Consider the following 20,031-nt stretch of genomic DNA (forward strand, 5'->3'; position numbering starts at 1 on the left):
TTTTTGGCCGAAATAAATAGATGATTCTTTGTTCTCGAAAATTTTCCGCGAATTGACCCAGAGCCGTATAGAAACTGGGGGACGTGTCGGGCAATTCTCGCGTTTGGAAGCAACTGTGGCTTTCTCGGTTCATCGTTGCATCCAATCTCCAGGTCGGGGCCGGCAACAGACTCCCAAAAGCATCTTCACCAAACTGGTTGCCACCGACTTTGCTAGTTCAAGTCTCGGAGGACAGTAGGTTAGTAGTCAGTGTGCTACAACAGACTTGGATCAGAGAGTTTGTCCTGTTCCTGTGAGACTCATCAAAAGAGCGGAAATGCATTTGTCTACATTTAGAGTCAGTTATACGAGGAGGTGCCAGCCTTTTCGAATTGGACCAATCTCCTGTGTCTTCTGAGATCATAAGTACCTTTTTTGGCTCACTACGTAGTTACAGTAACTATTCCAATTTTCCTGACGCCTTCCCCGACCAAGGCTGTTGTGTTGTGCCCATGTCAGTTCACGCTAATTCCTTTTTTTTTCCTTTTTTTTTTTTTTTTTTTGGGGATAATTTTGAGGGTTTCCCAGACGGCTATGATCTGTCCTTTTGAGAAGATGAATCAGAGGGCGGAAAGAAAAAAAAAGAGACAAGCCCAAAACCCGAGCGAAGGAGAGACGGCCAAGGCTTGGATTGAATCCTGCGCCCAATCACGGTTGGCCAGTTCTGCCTCCGATGACGATGCGTGCGGTGGAAGAAAACTATGTACGTATGCCGGGGGGTGGCAAAGGACGGGGGGCGCGGCGGCGAAAAGTTGTTTCGAACGAGGAGTCGCTTTTCGCCAACGCTGTCGTGACCATTTTCATTGGCCGTAGACGAAAGGTTGACTTTTCGAGGCCGCGTCCATCGCCGCGATAAGGCTGGAGGAGCCCCTGGGCGTGTTCTCCCGCGATCTTGGTAAACTCGGCGATTTTCCTGGTTGAAGGGAGACAGAGATTTCACGGGCAAGTAGGCTGGGGATGCAGGTATCGGGGCAGGACAAGCATTGGGGGCGAACTTCTGATGACCTGTCAGTCCCGAGGCACCGTTCGCCTGCTGTGTTGTCTCGCTGGTTGGGATTTGTTGTTCGGCTTGCGGTGAAGCTTTTTTTTTTTTTTTTTTTTGAAAATTTCTTTTTTCTTGTTCCCTTTAGAATTTTTTTTTTCGATTTTTAATTTTTTATTTGGGTATTTTGCATTTTTTTAGAAGAAAAAAAAAATTTCGAAGCAGAAGCCCTACTAGTCCCAAAGAGGACAAGCTCGGGCTGGTAATTTTCCCACTCGCTCTTCTTTCTTCCTTTCTCTCGCCTCTTCGTTCTTATTCTTCTTCTTCTTCTTCACAACCTCTTCGCCATCAAACTCGCGTCTTTTCATCCTTCACATCCTCCCTCCATTCCCCCCTTTTCTCAAACACACCACATCTTCAGCCTGAGCTTCTACAGGTCTCCTTGTTATTCCTTTTCTTTTCTTTTGATTGTCTTTCTTCCTTCCTTTCTCCATCAGCTTCGCGTGATTAGACCTTTAGATTCGAGAGAGATAGATTTACCTTTCTTCTGTTTTTCTGTCTCTCTTTTTTTTTTTTTTTTAAGGTCTCCCTCACAACACAACCCCAGATTCACAGTCTGAGAGAAGAGTCGTCCCTTTGAGAAACTTGCTTTCTGTCTCAGTCGCTCTTTTCTCCTTTCACATCAGTTGTCTGAACTCCTGTCCCAGGTCTTCTCGAGCAGCTGAACCCTGTGAAACCAGACACACTAGCGAAAAGAAAAACAATCAACATTTCAAATAATCATCTGTTACTCAGTATGTTGTGCTCCCTTTCCGTCCGATTTGACCGTCTACGTTGGTTGGTTTTTTTGTTTTTTTTTTAATCTTGAAATTTTTTCATACCACTGTTTCCCCGGCTAACATCAGTCCCTCCGTTAGATCCATATTCAATCATGGCTGATTCCTTGAAAATGGCTGGCCTCTCGCTCGAGGACTCCCAACACGCCCCTAGCCATGCCACCGGTCGTGCCCCGTACATTCCTCCCCACCTCCGTGGTCAGCAACGCGCCGGCCCTACCATGCCTGTCGATGGTGCTGCTCCACAAGGTCGTCCTCCAATGAACCCTGGCTCTTGGGGTCCCAAGTACGTGTCCTTGCCCCCATTTTTACACCACCCCTTCTTTTCGAGTAGTTACTAATTCATGAAGTAAAAGTGGTGCTCCTCCCAACAACTGGGCTCCTCGAGGAGCAAATAATATGAACGGTGCCCCTGCCTGGGGTGCTGCTGGTGGTGGCGGTGGTGCTCGTTTCGATCCAAATGCCTATGGCCACCCTGGTCATCGCGGCGGTCAGAGCCACGGTGGTGCCGGTAGCGGTGCTGCCCGTGGATCCGGTGATGGTCAGTGGCGCGATGGAAAGCATATCCCCGGTCCACCAAATGCCCGTCTTGAACGTGAACTCTTCGGCGTCCCCAACGACCCATCCAAGCAGCATACCGGCATCAACTTCGCCAACTACGATGACATTCCTGTCGAGGCCTCAGGTCACGATGTTCCAGAGCCAGTGACTGCCTTCACAAACCCACCCCTGGATGACCATTTGATATCCAACATCAAACTTGCCACCTACAAGACACCGACCCCAGTCCAGAAGTATTCCATCCCAATTGTCATGGGTGGTCGTGACCTCATGGCCTGTGCTCAGACCGGTTCCGGAAAAACTGGCGGTTTCCTCTTCCCAATTCTCTCTCAAGCTTTTAAAAACGGCCCTTCCGCGGTCCCAACACAAAACGCTAACCAATTCAGCTATGGCCGTCAGCGAAAAGCCTACCCGACCTCGTTGATCTTGGCCCCTACCCGTGAATTGGTGTCTCAGATCTACGATGAAGCCCGCAAGTTCGCTTACCGTTCCTGGGTTCGCCCATGCGTCGTCTACGGCGGTGCGGATATCGGTTCTCAGCTCCGCCAGATTGAACGTGGCTGTGACCTTCTTGTCGCTACTCCCGGCCGTCTTGTCGATCTGATCGAACGTGGACGTATCTCTCTCTGCAATATCAAGTACCTCGTCCTTGATGAGGCCGATCGCATGTTGGACATGGGTTTCGAGCCCCAGATTCGCCGCATCGTCGAGGGAGAGGATATGCCACCTGTCAACGGACGTCAGACCCTCATGTTTTCGGCCACATTCCCTCGTGACATCCAGATGCTCGCCCGCGACTTCTTGAAGGACTATGTGTTCTTGTCTGTCGGTCGTGTCGGATCCACTTCGGAGAACATCACCCAAAAGGTCGAATACGTCGAAGACGCCGACAAGCGCTCCGTTCTGCTCGATATCCTCCACACCCATGGAACTGGACTCACTCTCATTTTCGTCGAGACCAAGCGCATGGCTGATTCTCTATCTGAGTTCCTTATCAACCAGAATTTCCCTGCAACTGCTATCCACGGTGACCGCACTCAACGTGAGCGTGAGCGGGCTCTTGAATACTTCCGCAACGGCCGCTGCCCTATCCTCGTTGCCACTGCTGTTGCTGCTCGTGGTCTCGATATCCCTAATGTTACTCACGTCGTCAACTACGATCTCCCCACCGACATCGATGACTATGTCCATCGTATCGGCCGTACTGGTCGTGCTGGTAACACCGGTCTGTCCACAGCTTTCTTCAACCGTGGCAACCGCGGTGTCGTCCGTGACTTGATCGAATTACTCAAAGAAGCTCACCAGGAAGTCCCGGCCTTCTTGGAAAATATTGCTCGTGAGGGCAGCGGATACGGCGGCCGTGGCGGCGGTCGTGGTGGTGGAAGAGGCCGTGGTGCCAATGCCACTCGTGATATGCGTCGCATGGGCGGTGGTGGTCCTCCAATGAGTGGTACTCCATCCTACAGCGGTGGTTATGGTGGTGGCGCCAACAACTATGGTGGAAGCTATAGCAGTGCTCCATCTTACGGCGGATACGGCGGTGGCTACGGTGGAGGCGGCTACGGCAACCCATCTGGTCCCACCGGGCCATCTTCTTGGTGGTAAAACCATTCATCAGTCTCTTCCCATGACCATGCGGGTCTTGGTTTGGATCTTTCTCTTCTTGACGAGTCTCGTCTCGACATAAGAAGAATAGATCAGACCGAGACTTACTTTTTCCCAAATTCTTGTCTCTGAATGGTTTTGGTCATGACCTGCGACGAATTTCTTTTTCATCGATGCTTTGCTTTTCGTTACTTTTGCTCGTTACTCGTCGATTCGGTTACGGTTTAGATGCGCTCTTCGATGCAGTCCGATCTTCTTTGCTTCCGGGCCTTGTTCGCATGGTGGTCGTTGGGCTTGTCCAACCGAGATTGCATGAACATCATAGATAGCGTTGCTCTTTTTTCCTCTTTCTACGACCGCTTAATTCTGATACCCCCTATGTCGTTCAGCCGCTGCTGAAAGAGGAGCTAGCTCGAGCGAATTGCCGAGCCGGAACGCATTTGTGCTTTTTGATTCCCTCCGAAAAAAAGTGCTCTTTACGATTTTCATGCCATCTAATGTTTGCCCGAACTGCATCGATCCGTGCGTTTTAAATAGATCTCTTATCCTACAGTTTTTTTCCTTTTTTTTTTTGATTTCACGGGGCGTTGTCTGTATTTTATGTTTGTTCTCGTTATGACCTTTTACCGCTGTGTCTCTACAGCTCGTCATCGGTTTACGTGCTTCGATTCTACCTGACCTTCAAAGAGTGACAATTTCCTTGTCTCTGTTTTCTTTTCGCCTTCCAAAAAAAAAAATAACTGGACGGAGAGATCTTGGTGTTAATAGATGTCATTTGGGGCTTCGGAACGTTTACATGGCACTAAGAGTGTCCCTCCTCGGTTGTCACGCAGGGCGAAACGACGGCGGTTAATAGACGGGTTCTTTTTGTTTTGCATTGCATAGCGGCGTTGGTTTGAATTTCCAGCCGGCCCACGGTATTTGGGCGGGAAACAGATTTTCTCTTTCCATCTGCGGGGTTCGATGAGGTTTATTAGCCTACAAAAAAGTTTTCGATATCCTTTGGGACGATTTCGTTTTCTTTCGAACTCTTATCATAATGATGCGAAGGAGAAATTTAAAGTGGAGATTTGAACACGCACACTCAGATGGAATGGATTTTTCGACTTTGAAAGCGCGCGCGCGGGCTTTCTCGAGTCATCGTCCTTTTTCGAAGCGCGTCGTCATTGGCAAATGAGTTCTGGGAGGCGGAGTGTGGTTTTTTCCGTTGTTGCTCTCTTTACCTTCCGGGTGAATGCTAATATCCCTTGCTCGCCCTCTTGGAGGTTTTCACCGGCGTCTTGACCTCTTCGAATCTCTAATTTGTTCGAGCTTGGAAAATGGCCCCGACGATACAGGGCGGACGGTGTGATTCCAGTTATTCTTCATGAGGGCAAAGCAATGAAGAAAGGATAAAATCAAAAAGCAAAAACAAAAAAAAAAAAAAAGGACAAAAAGAACCAACAAAAAAAAAAGGACGGATTCTTTCCGCTCGCTTTTACTGGGTAGTTATTAGTTAGCAAAATGGTACATACGGTAACGGAATAATATCTGAGTGTCAAGAAATTTCTTCTATTTACTATCTCTTTGGGTATGTCATTCGTAAACCATTCTTCATTCTTGTCTCTGAAATCAATCCTCAAAATACTAGTTGAGTCGTCTCCGATTCCCCTCTAATGCTGGCAAAGGAAAGATGCAAGGCTGGGATTGCTTTTATGACTCCCAACTCCCCACGTGTTTCAATAATATTGATCTGTGTGAAAGGGAGGGAGAGCCCAGGTTGTGTGCATCTCCCGTTCAATATTTATTCCTTCATTGTACGGTCCACAAACTTGATCACCTTGTTTCCGGTCTTGCTCCGCTCAAGCTCTTCGGTGCTCTGAACGAAAGTCACACGGAAAAGCATCTCATTAATGGGAAGCAGCCCGAAAAATTTCTCAAGTATCGCGACCAGCTCCTTGGTAGATACGAGTTTGGGATTGTCCGCGTCCGGACGGAAGATACGTATCTCTAGGGCGGTCTCCGGAGTGCCATCCGTGTAGCTGAGGGCGATCTGCCACTGCAGGATGCCGTAATTCTCGGTGCGCATCAGCGCCTCCACCTGATCAAAGGCAAAGTATGCGCCGGACCACTTGAAGCTGAAGCGACGATCACGTCCGTACAATCGCAGGAGCTTCATATGTTGAGCTTCGGCGGGCGGGATTTTAGCCAGGGCGCTCGCTGGCAACGGATGGAGGGATCCCACGTCGCCGGACACGTATCTCACCAGTGGATTCCGTAATCGTTGCAGCGAAGTCTGGACGACAATTCCTGCTTCACCTTCGGGGAGTTCAGCCAGGCTGGCAGTGCTTTCGCTTTGGTCGGGGTCTTCTACGGAGAGTGGAAGGATTTCGATCACCATTGATCGAGTGTCGAAGATAAATTCCGTGCAGTCGTCGTCTGTGTCACCGGTCAAGTCTAAATTCGCCACGGCCCACGTCCCGGCCTCCGAGCTGCCGAGAATGGAGCAGATGGTAACCGGCCCCATGACAGACCTGATGAAAGCCCTCTGTGTGCGAACCAAGGGTTCAGACGTGTATAATACCTTGTCAACATTGATGCCCTCTCGTTCCTCGGGAGGAAGCGAAGATATGTAAGCTGCGAGCTGGACGATCTGGCTGCCATCTGCAGCCACGACATTGATTCGATACTGTATGAGCGCTTTGACAACATCAGCATAGGGCATGTAGATTCCGGCACAGAAGACGCCTGCGCCGGCCTGTTCAGCTATCTCCGTCATCAAATCAAGAGCCCTAGATCCTATCAGCTCCATAATACTATCGATACATGAATGTTAGCGGCGTAGTCATACCGGTAAAAGTGCCCTGCAATGTGCATCGTGAGCATCCAATCGCCCGGCTCGATCAGACGACAATGTTTGACCAGTGCGCCTGTCACGTCCCGCTGCCGTCTATTCTCAACAGAGTCCGTGACAAAGACCATGGGCACGCCGCCTGACCCTCCGCCGGTAACGCTGATATATGCTTGCTGGCGGTATCCATTTCGAGGGTCAGGATCCGCAGATAGTCTCTGGATTGTGCGGTACCTACGCGGTTTTATTCGCTCTTTTTAGCAAAGGTGTAATCGCACAGCAAGAAGGTGAGCGGGAACTGAGGATACAAAGCATGCATGTACCTACAGCGACTCTTTCCGCGTAAGAGGAAAACGCTTGAGGTCGAGGACACTTTGTTTATTGAGCCGGGCGGCTGCTAGGATCTTAGAGGCAGATTCTGGCGTCGGGGGATATTCTGCAGCAGAGTAGAACGGATGGACCATGGCCATCGCAAGGATATCCTGGAGTGAGTAGTGGTCTGGCGCCATGCTGGTTTGTTTCTCATATAGCCTTTCTTCCCTTTCTTTTTTTTTTTTTTTTTTTCCCCTCTCTCTCTTCAAAGATGACGGTTTCCTTGGTTGACGAGATGAGGACAGACCAACAGGCCAAAGAGCGTCTGTTTCCCCCGGGCGTGCCCAGTGTCGTTACATATAGCCCGGCTCACTCGCGCACATTCCCTTCGCGCTCCGGCGCTCCGGGTCGCCATGCCCGATTTGCACGAAGGCAGACTCGGAGTCTGACCAGGGATGGCATTGCGCGCCCCTCTTAGCGGAGCTGCGCAGTAACATGCGCAGCCACTTGGGTGTCAAGACAAGCATGTCAGCAATGGTTCGGTTGAAATGGAAATATGCATTTGCAGATGTGCTCTCTGTCTTTCACCCGATCATCCTTCTGGCACGTTTCTTTTTTGTGGCTTGCGTGAAGAGTGACGGGCGGCAATATGTTAGACGAGATCTCGCCACCTTCAGCTAGCTGTGGACTGAACACATCGGGCTGGGCTGTGTGACTGCGTGCATACGATGGATATTCTTTCTTTTTCTCTTTTTCGCGGGATGTGGAGTCAATTTTTGACGTTGCTTCCCCTATTAAGTTATATGACTACTGCACACTTGGGCACCAGCTCGATCAGTGGCGGATGGACCAGCAATTTTGATTCCAGCCAAACTTAAATATTCCCTGCTCCAAATATTCCCTGAAAAGTGTCAACGCTAAGCCGGCCTATTCGAACTATCCTCCGAAACCCTTGAATCAAACTCAATTTGGACTCCAAGATCGCCTCGGGTGGATGGCAGGGGTCACTCCGTAGTTCCTCGTAAGGTCGTTTGTCGATCATTGATCTAAGTGGTCAGATATGTGCTAACATACGGAGGAGATGTCGGTTAATGTCGTCAACCCTCCACAATCAACCGAGTCCCATCACCGTTGACGCAAGATGCTCATAGGCTCAATGCCTCTTCAGCAGCAAACGGCCTGGCGTCCCATCGCACTCGGCGCAGGTGGCGACGTGGGTCTTTCACCTCACTCCTCGCATGAAGCCAACGTCTATTGTTTATGAGAATAATCGACCCTCGAGGAAGCAATTCGGGCGTCAGGTGTAGTGTCGCAGCCTTTGCGTTGGGGCTCTGAAGGCTCTCTCCAAACTCTTGCAACGCCAATTTCGCGCCGTTGGTCAAGGGCTCGAGGATCTCTTCGCGAAAACGTAGCTCAGCTGCACCGCTGCCGCTATCCTTGCTGAGAAGAGGCGCAGTAATATGTCTCTCGTCACTCTTGATGAATTCTGCCGGGACGGTTATGCGATATTCGGGTCTGGAGAGAGATCTTCTTGTTGCTGGAGACAATAGACCTGCAATTTTATCGGCATCGAGGATCGACAACGTTCCTCCGCCGCAACGATCTGGCTGTAGTACCTGCAAAGCGAAGAACCGCGGCGGAAGATGCTCATAGCTGCAGTCTGTGTGCCAGGGGAAGTCTCTGGCAGTTTCCGAGCGAGCCGGCTTCGAAGCTGCTTGTTGATTCTGTCCGGGAAGAGGTCGGACGTCCCAGAACCAGCCTCGGGACGCAGAATGGGTAATGGGCAAGCCGTGGCCGTGGTGCTTGTGTAGGCTGAGGATCAGTTGTTGCATATATTTACTTTCATCGTCTTCGAAACCGAGTTTGATCTTCAAGACCCCCGTCTCACCCAGAAGCTCGTGAACGGAACGGACGTGATCTTGTTCGTTTGCACACCGAATATCAGAGGCATAAAGCTGCAAGATGGAGCTATGATGACCTAGATACTTGGATAAGTGTTCTGTGTAATCATTCCATGCCGGAGGATACCTGCGGGTGCGACACTCACGGGCAGTCGAATGGGACCTCCCAATAGCTCCCATCGCGGGCCTGTACGCTCTGCGAAGGTTACTCCACATTATGCCGAATCACACTTTGTATGTTTTCCCTGCCTGTGAATCTTTAGTCGGATGCTTTAGTGAGAGAACGGAGGGATTTAAGAGCTCTTTTTTTCTCCGCGCCTCCTTCTTGACGGAGGGTTCACTATATTATGCGGTATTTGATCTTCGCAGTTCGTCATTCAGAGCCAACCGACGATATAGCCAATCCCGGAAGCTCGCAACCCGGGCAGCTTCACGATCGCTTGTCAAATATTACGAGCTACCGGTGTAAGAGTTTTGCTCAGCCAGCACCGACACCCGCATGCCGGGAGCGTCGGCGAGGATGTGCAAACCTTTTTTAGGAATTCAGCATCTTATGCCTGCAGTCAATATTTTAAATCGTCCTGGCAAAGGGCGATCAAAGTTTGGCTTGTCGGCGCCATCAAAGTGAATTGGTCGTCGATCAGACTTATCATCCTCGTCCCCCTTGCATGCTCAGACAGCCACACCGCTGCCGGGGCAGGGGGGAAAGGGTGCGACAAGTGGCATGCACCGATAGAAACAATTGAATGCGAACGAGGATTCTTTTAGCACTTAGCCACAAAAGAATTGAAAGCAGAGGGGCAAAAGAAAAATGCAACAAAAGTGCCGGCAAGCCTCTAAAAGCGGACATCGTGGCGATCCTACAGACAAGGCGTTACGAATCAACGGAAAGTTCAGACCTGGGCAACAACCGGCGGGCCTTCTCGGGGAACAATTCGTCGGCCGTGTTAAACGAGGCGAAGATCGAGATGATTAAACATAGGATTCGCATCCAAGCTACTACATATGTGAGAGGGGGACTCAAAACGAGCTGTTCAAACGTTGCATAAATATAAGGATCGGGTGAAATACGCTAGTTATTGGAGGGCAACAGTTGCATTCCCAGTCTTATCGCCTAGCTTTGTGATTCTCCTCGATGCCGGTCGTTAACCAGAAAGGAATCCTGCCTGCCTGTGCGGGGGGCGTCATACCATCCGCCGTCCACACAGTGATCCAAGAGCATCTGCAAACAGGTATCCGTCACAAAGAGTCGTTCTTCGTTGCCGATGAGCCTTTCATTCACAACCAGCTGAAATTGTGGGAAAGCAAGCTCTCTGATGTAGAGCCTTTCTACGGTGAGCTTGCAGGCGCTCCCGAGCCCGGAAATATGCCTTGGTTTAACATCAATTTGCAGCTGTCAAGTGCAACGACAACCTTCGTTTTTTAAGAATTCTGGCAGAACATGGATTGGGATTTGACTGCGCTTCACAATCCGAGATGCAACGGATTTTAAACCTCGGCGTTGAGCCACATCGAATCCTCTACGCCGCACCATTCAAGTCGGAAGACGGAATTCTCTATGCCAAACAGCATGGCGTGACCCAAACGATGTTCGACACGGAGGACGAGCTTCGAAAGCTAGCTGATTATTTTCCCAACGCAGAGCTGTACCTTCGCCTGTGGGCAGATGACCCATCTTCCCGCGTCCGGCTGGGCTCCAAATATGGAGTTCAACTACCACAAGCCAAAGAACTCCTGGTATTAGCACAAGAACTCAACATGAAGGTGATTGGGCTCTGTTTTCATGTGGGCTCAAGCGCAGCAGACTTCGATGCCTACCGGCAGGCGATAGCGTTTACTCGCGAGGTCTACGACTTTAACCAGAGTCTCAGAGAGGACCAGAGACATCCGATCCGCACGATTGATATCGGAGGCGGGTTCTCACTTGGAAATTTTGAAAGCGCAGCAACGGTGATACGCAAGAGTATTCGACAGTATTTCGGAGATGAGAAACATCTCAGATGGGTCGCTGAACCTGGCCGTTATTTTGCAGAAGAAGCTTTCTACCTTGTATGTCGGGTGCTCGGGACTCGTCCTCGTGCGTGTTTAGGTAATGGAATCGGCGCAGACGAAAAGCTTCCCGTTGGCGACATACATATTAACGACGGCATATATCACAATTTCTTAAACGCTCTGACCGAGCAGGTGGTACCACAACCTATTTTACTGAATTGTACGGGTACGCCATACGTATCAGCTGCTGATAACGGAGATCCGTATACTGTCTGGGGTCAGACGTGCGATAGTTTTGACAAGATAGCCACAAACTGTGTGCTCCCACGGCGGGCAAAAGTCGGGGATTGGCTCTGTTTTCCTTTCATGGGAGGTAAGCAGCTCTTTCGCAAAGCTTTTTTCCTCCCCCCTCTTTTTTCTTCTTCTTCATTTTCTTTTCTTTCCTTTTCTTTTCTTTTCTTTTCTTTTTCCTTTTTTTTTTTTCTTTTTTTTTTTTTTTTTTTGGAAGAGCTGCAACTGACGATTAAGCAAGCATACACGCACGTCACTGGGTCTGACTTTAACGGATTTCCAAGACTTAAAAAGACAATATGGATATCCAACTCCCCCGAAGACGTCTCAATTGCGGTGTCGAGCCCGCTTCGCACGCTTAGAGCACTGCAACATTATTTAGTAAGGGCTGTCGGCCTGGCGGAAAGCACTGCTAGCGAGAGGGAAGGGATTGGCTTCAAAGTCAATGATGAGTTGGCGGCTTTCAACTCTAGTGTTGGACTGGTCGATAGATTGCTTGCGGGGCTCAGAGCGCTGCACATTCTTTCAGGGTCGCGTCATTGACCGCAACCGGGGAGGGGGGGGGTTTCGGGTTTTAACAAATGCATGGGAGCTTGGAGGGTTTGACGGGGCATGGAACCTGATGTTGGGTGGGAAAAACAGGCTCCTTCTACAAGCAAGGAGCACGGCATTTTGTATGATTTGGTAAAAGCTTTGTAGCAACCCTTTGGCTGATTTTTGGGTCAAAAGGTTTGTTAGCTGACCGTGATATATTGCCACCCTTGGATAATGCTGTACATATTCGCGAAGAACGCATTGAGCGGCTCGACGTGTTGCTTCACTGCGTGCGGAGACGGGCAATCAGGGATTGAGACGTATGCTGGTTGCTTGGACGGGCCTCACTGGCTACCCGGGCGTAGTGTTGATAGATCTAGGGCCCCAAGAGCTATTTTACTCTAGCACGGTCCGGAATATTCAAATAAATGTATAGAGATTTGATTTCGGGGTTGCCACAGGCTGCTGGCAAAGTGCTGGCACACTTATCGGGCAGGGAGAAGGACAGGCACACCCGCAAGTCCAGATAACTAATTCCGGGAGAGCTCCCTTCAAGCCTGCTGCAGACAACTGACGCCAGCGGTTCTGCCGAATGCAAATCCCCCCGCAGCCCGTATTATTCCTGCCCAACGCGAGAAACCGAATTTGCGCGAGTAGCACAAAGTCTCGCGCGAATGTCAATTAGCAAACGAGATTGTTTTCCCTAATATCCGCTCTTTCATGTATGTCGCCGTTTCTTTTGCTTCACAGTCCCGGTGAATGATCCGTTTGCATACGTGATTATCAGACTCTTTAATTAGCAAATCCGTCGCACGAGGGAGTGGAGTGATTCACAATCCAGCGACGACCGCTGCACGACATCCGTGCCGTTGCCCGGAAAATCGAGGCAAACGAAGCCATTGGACGGTGGCAAAAATTAACATCTCAGCAAGAGATCTGATAATAATCACCCGCAATCTCGTGATCAGGATACGAACCCAGGCGACGGGATGTGTGATGAAGCTGGGTGAATGGCGCTGGCTTACTTTGTGGGGTGTTGATCGTTGACCGGGGGGGGAGGGGTGTGTGTCCTGGGAATGTGGCCAGTGGCGGCATTATCTCCCTGACCCTTGCTGCATCGTCGGCTAGCGAGGTGGAGAGCTGGGCCCCAGGGAGTGGTCGCCCGAAATGCAATCCGTAATCGATCGGATGCATCCGCCTTTGGGTGGTGGAGAACGAAAACAAACTTTGTACTGATTTCCTCCGTCGTTGCTCCGGACATTCCAGCTCGCCCCGTTCCCGATGCACATCACCCCAGGCCTGCAGCAACGATCGCCTGGGCTGGCGTGCGAATCCCCCCTTACCGGGCGGCATGGCGTAATAACTAAGTAATCGCGGGCTGACCCTTCAGCACCAGGAAAAATAAAATAAAATAAAAAATAAAATAAAATAAAATTACATACTCAAGAGAGAATGAGCTCGGCGTCTCAGCCTTGTAGGTGTGAAGCTCGCGCAGTCTTCAGGGCATGAACGATCATACACCATGGCGGTCTTGAAGGAGTCTCAGATAGAGCAGGCCGATCGCGCACGTCTCCAGCAGATATGTTTCTTGAAAACCGACAGCGAGAAGGCCGTCGTGCCGCTGCGTGCGAATGTGGCAGTTCGAGCGGAAGAGAGGGAACAGATGGAATCTCACCTTCTCCGCCAGTATTCTCGCGAGTCATGGCCCAAAGGATTCTATCAGGCTGCCTGCCCACATCCCATACTGGTTCACCCGCAGCATTACCAGAATATTCAGGCTCTGCATGAGGCGCTGGTTCTGGCCATCACCAATATCGTGGAAAGATGGTGGACTGATAGCGTGGCTAAATTTCCGGAGAGGATGCCTTTGGAACCACAGGAAGAGGATCTTTTACGGGTAAAACGCGCCTACTTCTTCTCCCCCTTCTATGCTTTTCGCGTTTGGTCCCTTATATCTCTCTAACCCTGGATAATTAAAACTACTAGTGGATGGCGGATGAAGCTGCCGACGCGGTCCGTCCATACAACCAGTGTCTTGGATCCTGGCGGCCCGACTTTCTCATCGACGAAGCAACCCCTGGTGCCGAGCCCGGCTCAGTCGAAGAGCAGTTTGTTATCTGCGAGATCAATGCTCGTTTCTCTTTCAACGGCTTCTGCGTAAGCGCAGCGGGGCAGCAGGGCCTGAGTGACATGGGAAACGAAGAAAAGGGCCTCTTAAATGTCTTGGAGCCCGACCAGGTAGACGGCCCACCCCGTCCCCACGAGATGCGTATCCTTCCCACAAGCTCAAGTTTGCTGACGAAAAAGATATTCAGGTTGTCAAGGGACTGCTCAGCTTGTTCGATCCCACCCGCCCACTGCACCTGCTGAAAGGCGAAGAGTACGGGATTGACATCCACCTCTTTGCCGTGGAGGTGGAACGGCGGACGGGGACGGCACCCAAATTCATCACACCGGACGACCTGCGCCTCCTGCCATGTGAAGACTCTGAATTTGGATACAAGCTGTGTGCGCTCGCCAAAGATGAGACTCGCAAGCTGCCCGCGAGTCACAGGTCGGCCAGGTTTATCCACAACGCAGAGGTGCTGGAGGAGATCCACCAGGTGGGCTTGGAGCTGCACCAACGCGAACTCCGAGCATTGTCTTCCGAAATGTTACGGCAGCTGGCTCTCCGCTGTTTTAACGACCTGCGGACGGTGTTTCTGGTGCACGATAAGAGAATGCTTGGCATCGTTCTGCAGGAGCTGGACGCGCTGGTCGGCCAGCACGGCGTTCTGAGCGAAGACCAGGCGCGGGTGCTCCGGGACGGCATCGCGGAGACCTTCATACCGGGCTCGCCGGAGTTGGAGGAGTTTGTGCTCCGGTGCAAAAGCCAGCCGGAGGCAAAGGATGGCTACCTGCTGAAGCCGATCCGGAGCGGCAAGGGCGCCGGGATCATCTTCGGGGACGAAGCGTCTGAAGGGGAATGGAAGGCGAAGCTAGATGGCTTGAGGCGAGCGGCTCTCACGCCGGGCGAGACAAGCTACATCGTCCAGCGCCAGGCCAGGCAGCCCACGTATCCCGTCCTGCTGAGTGAGGACGGTGGTCTGCAGCACAACCGGATGATAGGGACGTTCATGGCGGCGCACGGGAAATTTCTCGGGCTCGGTATCTGGCGCTGCGGGCCGGAGCGTATCTGCGCGGTCAGCCACGGAGGTGCATTCATGTTCTCGGTGATGAGCTCTCACCACCGGGTTGAAAAGGCCAGTGAAAGGTGGAGCATGTGGAAGTATTTCAGATGGCTGCACTCCATCGGTTCCTGGGTGAGGCGACGGTTCGCGGCTCAAAGCGTGTAGATTAGCAAATTTGACCTTGGAGCGTTAGACTACGGAGTAGATTGAATGATATTGTTTTGTCTCTCTTGTTTTTTCCCTCTTTCTCTCTTCTTCTTTTTCCTCTTTTACTCGTCTTTTTCCCTCTTCGACGGGCCTTCTCATAGTCGCAGTAGTGACCAGCAAAAACCGCATCCGTAGGTATGATGTACATACTGTTACATACATCTTGCCAGATCAAGCCTAGCTCCTTCCCAGCTAACCCGTTCTGGTAGAGTGGAGTCTGGTCAATTGCCTATCTTGGTAAGGCTGCAGTCTAGAATCGGCCATTTTGGGGATAGCGTGGGGAGATGGATCACCCTGATACGGCTTGATTTTCCCAATACGTAATCGATCTAACCCCTTCTAGCCATTCCAGCACTTCCCCTACCTATATATATAACATCGTATATATTATATATATATGTATATTACTCCGTATGCTCCGTATATATTTTAAATATATATCTTGCTTTGGACAAACGGAATAGCCAAATCAGACACTTCTGCCGAAACCCCTTTAGCCAATTAACCAGGCAGCTGTCTTGGATGCATGTCTTCGGCTGTGTGAAGGGGGTGTTGAATCAGTCGTAGGAGCTAGTTATATGGGAATGACAATTGATGACCACCATGATTTCCGACGATAGAGTTAAATGGACCAGACGTGGTGATGGTGAATGCTCTCCCCAGCAGAAGGCGATGCATGTATATCATAGCAGAGTTGAAGACAAGACCCAGCAAGGGAACTATGAACGTGCCTTGGCCGAGGATCTGACTACACTCTGGTACGTGCAACGCGCTTCGCTGATCTGCTAAACAAGCCGAATCTGTGGATCATTATCTGGATGGTCCTTTTTTCTTTTTTCTTTTTTCTTTTTTTTTTTTTTTTTTTTTTTTTTTTTTTTTTTTTTTGATACTTACAGACTGTAGCATTCATCTGCCCTGACGTAGTATCACTTTCATATTCCCACACATGTAGCCTGGACTCCCCCCTGATATCAAGTTCTGGTCTCTATACTAATGTACTCTGTAATCTTAAGAAAGTTCATGTGGAAGCTTTTGGTAGCCTCTCCTGTGGTGGTTAGGATAGCTGTGCTTGATGCTATAATTTGCATCCATTGAATCGAACAAAGTTGGTTTAGATCAAACTTGGATACTACTGAACAGTTAACTAGTTAACTAGTTAGTTACTTTGCAGTGTTTGATATGCGTAGTACCTGATCGATATAACTATATTGGATACTCCATAGTTATTCTGTAACTACTCTATAGTCAAACTTGTTGTATTGAGATATTATTTCTTTTTCTTTTTCTTTTTCTTTTTATTTTTATTTTTCTTTCGAACACCAAAAAAACCTACGGGGAGTCGCTTTGTCCAGCCAAGTCGCGGTGGCAGCAAAGCAGCTCTGACTGTAAATCATGGTCCTCCCACACACACACTCTCTCTCTGCCGTACCACTAACTAGTTAACTAATTTAACCCACGCCCTCCCTTTTAAACCTCGCCCCCATCTTCTCTTCTTCTCTTCCTCCTCTCTTCCAACTTCCCAACCCACCGCCTCTCCCTTCCCCCTTCACGATGGCCAGTCGCCCTGCTTTTCTCCCTCGCGACACCTCTCCCTCTCCCGCCGCCTCTGCCCACGCTGCTCCTTCTCCCTCCCGCAGACCCGAGCCTGAGCCTGAGCCTGGGCCTGAGCCTGAGCCTGAGCCGGAGCTGGAACCTGAGCCGGAGCCCGTCTCACGTCACACGGAACAGTCTCAGATGAATGGCGTCGAAGCAACAGACGGGGACGAGAAGCGGCCTACTTCGCCGGATGCCACAATGGCCGAGTCCAAAGCTGCTTGTCCCGACGTGACCACCGCTACCACCACCTCTCCCAAACCTTCCTCCAAAGCTCCTGAGTTGCTGGCGACCAGAAGCCCACCTCCAAGCTCAAGTCTGCCGTCGGCCGACAAGCCAACTGAGGCGGAATCAGCTCATCGGAAACCCGATCGTGACAAAGCTGATCAGTCCCGTGAATCTCTACCAACCTCCACAGAGACCCCCGTGAAGAGCTCGCGTCGCGTGCAGGCAGAAGACTCGAACACCCGTCGGAATTCCGCCCCGCGGCCGCAGTCCGAGTCCCACACGGGCACCGAAAATGCAACCACCACCGCCACCACCACCAGAAAGCAGACGAATGGCACGATCGGATCCGTCTACTCTGGCAATAAAATCAGGCATCTCAAGAAGGACGACGGCATTCCACTCTGGCGGAAGGACATTCAATATCGGTTTTTGAGATGCGTGTTCGAGGACAAAACCCCCTGCTTTACTCGGTTCCCCGAGGGCGATAAGAACCATACCTTTGCCGATATCTATCTAGATGCTATGGCGAAGAGTAGCAAAACGAGCAAGATCCTCAAGGATAAGCTTCAGAACGAGAGGTCGGCCGCCATCAACATGGCCATGGTCTGCCTCCTAGTTAACTTTGGGAGAATGAATACTACACTGAACTGTAAGTGTCCCCAGTCTGCTTTTGTCCCAATCTATCTTCAAGGCAAACACCCACCACCCCCCACCACCCCAAGACGCCTACCTTGCTAATTCTTGACCCAAAAAAAAAAGTCTTCCCGGAGATGCGTGCCCAGCTACGAACTTACCATTCGATCCCGTCCCTCCAGGCCCATCAAGATTCCAGTGCCTACAAGCAGCTACAGGACGCACCCCGTCTTAAATCCATCTTGAAGGGGGCATCGGAGGATGTTGAACAGCCAGGTACTATCGAGAAAATCAAGAACCATGCAATCCCTCGCACGAATCCGGTCAACCTCATCTTCGTTTTATCCCATTATGCCCCCAGAATATCCGAGCTACACTTCCCACCGCCCGGGGATTTCTTCGACTTGGTCATGCGACCTACTCTGAGCAGCAAGAGCCGCGCTAGAGCCTTTTTATGGCTGATGTGGTACTACTTGGAGAGTGACTTCTCCGAGAAAGCCGCGTTGGAAAATCCATTTGGCCCTGGTACCGTCGGAGAAGGGAGTGAAGGGCTGCCGCTGAAGGTTCCCGAGATGCAAGAGCTCACCGAAGAAGAGGCCGAGGCCGAGAATGTGGACCCGCCCGAGGAAATCCAGTATGGCGAAAACAAGCAACGGGAGCGGAAGCGTATGTTCTCTCTCTCTCTTTTTTCTTTTTTCCTTTTTTTTTTCCCTTGGCACCCTTTTACTAGACGACTGTTACTGATTTATTTAGGTATCTTGGAGGAAGATGACGTTATTTTCCGACATGTCAAACGCCCCAGGAAAGGTGAGTTATACGTCACGATTTCTTTATCAATTTTTGACCGTAGGGTTTTGGCTTCTTTCTACAGGTTGCTAACATGATCGTTACTTTTAAGACTATGCAAGCGATGATCAGGCTTCTGAGGACGTAGCCATTATGCCCAATGTTTCGAGGGGAGGTAGGGGTGGTCGCCGTAGCGATGTCTACGCGTCCACGCCGCTGAACCCAGCAAAAAGGGCTCTTGAGGACGAAGACCTTGGCGAAGGGCACACTCCACAGACCTCTAGGGCTCGTGTCAAACGGCCAAAGAGGGATTCGTCTGTCAATCGACCACCGGGCAGCCAGCCGCAGCGCCTGGTCCTGAAAACGAGGATGGACCAGACCCCCGATACCTCCTCCCCCGCACCCCCTGGCGCCGGACATCCAATTTTGAACCAGTACGTCTCCGGCGATATGCATTCCAATGGCCCCGCCGGCTCTCGACGTCCACGCCCAATGACGCAGCACCAGATAGCTCTCGAACAGAACCGGAAGCAACGCGTTGATTATGTTCTCGCTCAGCGCCGGATGGATGCGTGGAATTCTCTCCGTACGCGTCGGGAGAAGGAAGTCCCGTTTGCTCGCGCAGGACGGCTGCTGCAAAGCTTGCCCACCGGCTACGACACGGACGACGAGAACTCCTGGGGGAAAGGCGGAATATGTCCGAAGCCGGAAGAGGAGGAAGACTATGGAGAGGCGGCTAGCTTTTATTTTTCGATGATCCGGAAAGTTGCTCGACGACTGCAACGATGGGACTGGGACTCGGTGTTGTCGGACGATAAAGACTACCCGGCGAACGGCTTGGGAGGCGAGTACAATCGCCGTGCCGCTGTGGAACACCGCGAGCTTGAGGTGATCAGCCGACCGATGCCCATTGCAAATAAGCCCAGAAGCAGACCAGGTCCACGGCGGGAAAGGAAGGCTGTTGAGAATGCGGCCGATTTATCCAAGGAAACTGGGCAGATAAAGAAGCCCGCGGGTCGTGCGGGTGCATCGGCTCTGAGGAAATCCTCCGCGGAGAAGGCGGGCAGCAAGAGAAGCCGCCCGCGAGCACGGCTGTCGAAGGTCCTCGGCTCAAAGTCTGCGGCCACAGAGGAGCACGATCAGGTGGAAACACCTGAGGCGTCTATGATTGCTGACCAGGACGACAAGGACACCGAGCGTGGTGAGGATACTTTCCTTGAAGAGGCCGACAAGGACATCCTGAGCGGCGAGAGTCCTCACGACACGCGAAGCCGTCTGGACGATGCAAGCAGCATTGGAGTTGCACCCGAACCCGCGCAGGGGGTTGAGGATGATACCGAAGAATTGTCAGACGTGGACATGGAAGTGTCTAAGCTTGCTGAGAGTGGGTACACCAGAGGTGACAGCTTGTCGCCGGAAGATGGTATGGAAGCTAGCCGGCTGGATGATGACGAGACCATGCTGGAAGCCTGAGCGAGGATAGTTTTCAGCACCATCTCCATCTTGTTCTTCTTTTTCTTTCCCTTTTTCT

The 20,031-nt window shown here is 51.1% G+C and overlaps 7 protein-coding genes across 7 annotated transcripts; 4 read left to right on the forward strand and 3 right to left on the reverse strand.

The window, feature by feature from the left end:
* Positions 1 to 1,238: 1,238 nt before the first annotated feature.
* Positions 1,239 to 4,058, forward strand: DED1 (DEAD-box ATP-dependent RNA helicase). Its single transcript, XM_003067404.2, has 3 exons — positions 1,239 to 1,815; positions 1,939 to 2,143; positions 2,208 to 4,058. Exons 2-3 carry the CDS (start codon positions 1,953 to 1,955, stop codon positions 4,021 to 4,023), a joined length of 2,007 nt encoding a protein of 668 aa, XP_003067450.1. The 5' UTR covers positions 1,239 to 1,815; positions 1,939 to 1,952; the 3' UTR covers positions 4,024 to 4,058.
* A 1,748-nt stretch (positions 4,059 to 5,806) lies between these two features.
* On the reverse strand, positions 5,807 to 6,727 carry D8B26_007932 (uncharacterized protein; the record flags this gene model as incomplete). Its single annotated transcript, XM_066125685.1, has 1 exon — positions 5,807 to 6,727. One exon carries the CDS (start codon positions 6,725 to 6,727, stop codon positions 5,807 to 5,809), a length of 921 nt encoding a protein of 306 aa, XP_065981769.1.
* A 77-nt stretch (positions 6,728 to 6,804) lies between these two features.
* D8B26_007933 (uncharacterized protein) lies at positions 6,805 to 7,362 on the reverse strand (the record flags this gene model as incomplete). Its single annotated transcript, XM_003067405.2, has 2 exons — positions 6,805 to 7,087; positions 7,181 to 7,362. The coding sequence occupies 2 exons, from the start codon at positions 7,360 to 7,362 to the stop codon at positions 6,805 to 6,807; spliced, it is 465 nt and encodes a 154-aa protein (XP_003067451.2).
* An 836-nt stretch (positions 7,363 to 8,198) lies between these two features.
* Positions 8,199 to 9,282, reverse strand: D8B26_007934 (uncharacterized protein; the record flags this gene model as incomplete). The annotated part of the gene is made up of 2 exons (XM_066125686.1): positions 8,199 to 9,143; positions 9,213 to 9,282. The coding sequence occupies 2 exons, from the start codon at positions 9,280 to 9,282 to the stop codon at positions 8,311 to 8,313; spliced, it is 903 nt and encodes a 300-aa protein (XP_065981770.1). The 3' UTR covers positions 8,199 to 8,310.
* A 919-nt stretch (positions 9,283 to 10,201) lies between these two features.
* On the forward strand, positions 10,202 to 11,892 carry D8B26_007935 (uncharacterized protein; the record flags this gene model as incomplete). Its single annotated transcript, XM_003067407.2, has 3 exons — positions 10,202 to 10,400; positions 10,460 to 11,431; positions 11,591 to 11,892. 3 exons carry the CDS (start codon positions 10,202 to 10,204, stop codon positions 11,890 to 11,892), a joined length of 1,473 nt encoding a protein of 490 aa, XP_003067453.2.
* Positions 11,893 to 13,405: 1,513 nt separating this feature from the next.
* D8B26_007936 (uncharacterized protein) lies at positions 13,406 to 15,218 on the forward strand (the record flags this gene model as incomplete). Its single annotated transcript, XM_003067408.2, has 3 exons — positions 13,406 to 13,780; positions 13,870 to 14,121; positions 14,199 to 15,218. 3 exons carry the CDS (start codon positions 13,406 to 13,408, stop codon positions 15,216 to 15,218), a joined length of 1,647 nt encoding a protein of 548 aa, XP_003067454.2.
* Positions 15,219 to 16,811: 1,593 nt separating this feature from the next.
* D8B26_007937 (uncharacterized protein) lies at positions 16,812 to 20,031 on the forward strand (the record flags this gene model as incomplete). The annotated part of the gene is made up of 4 exons (XM_003067409.2): positions 16,812 to 17,730; positions 17,841 to 18,380; positions 18,468 to 18,521; positions 18,613 to 20,031. 4 exons carry the CDS (start codon positions 16,812 to 16,814, stop codon positions 19,971 to 19,973), a joined length of 2,874 nt encoding a protein of 957 aa, XP_003067455.2. The 3' UTR covers positions 19,974 to 20,031.

The sequence above is a fragment of the Coccidioides posadasii genome, chromosome 4 (assembly GCF_018416015.2).
Source record: "Coccidioides posadasii str. Silveira chromosome 4, complete sequence".
In the NCBI taxonomy this organism is placed as follows: domain Eukaryota; kingdom Fungi; phylum Ascomycota; class Eurotiomycetes; order Onygenales; family Onygenaceae; genus Coccidioides; species Coccidioides posadasii.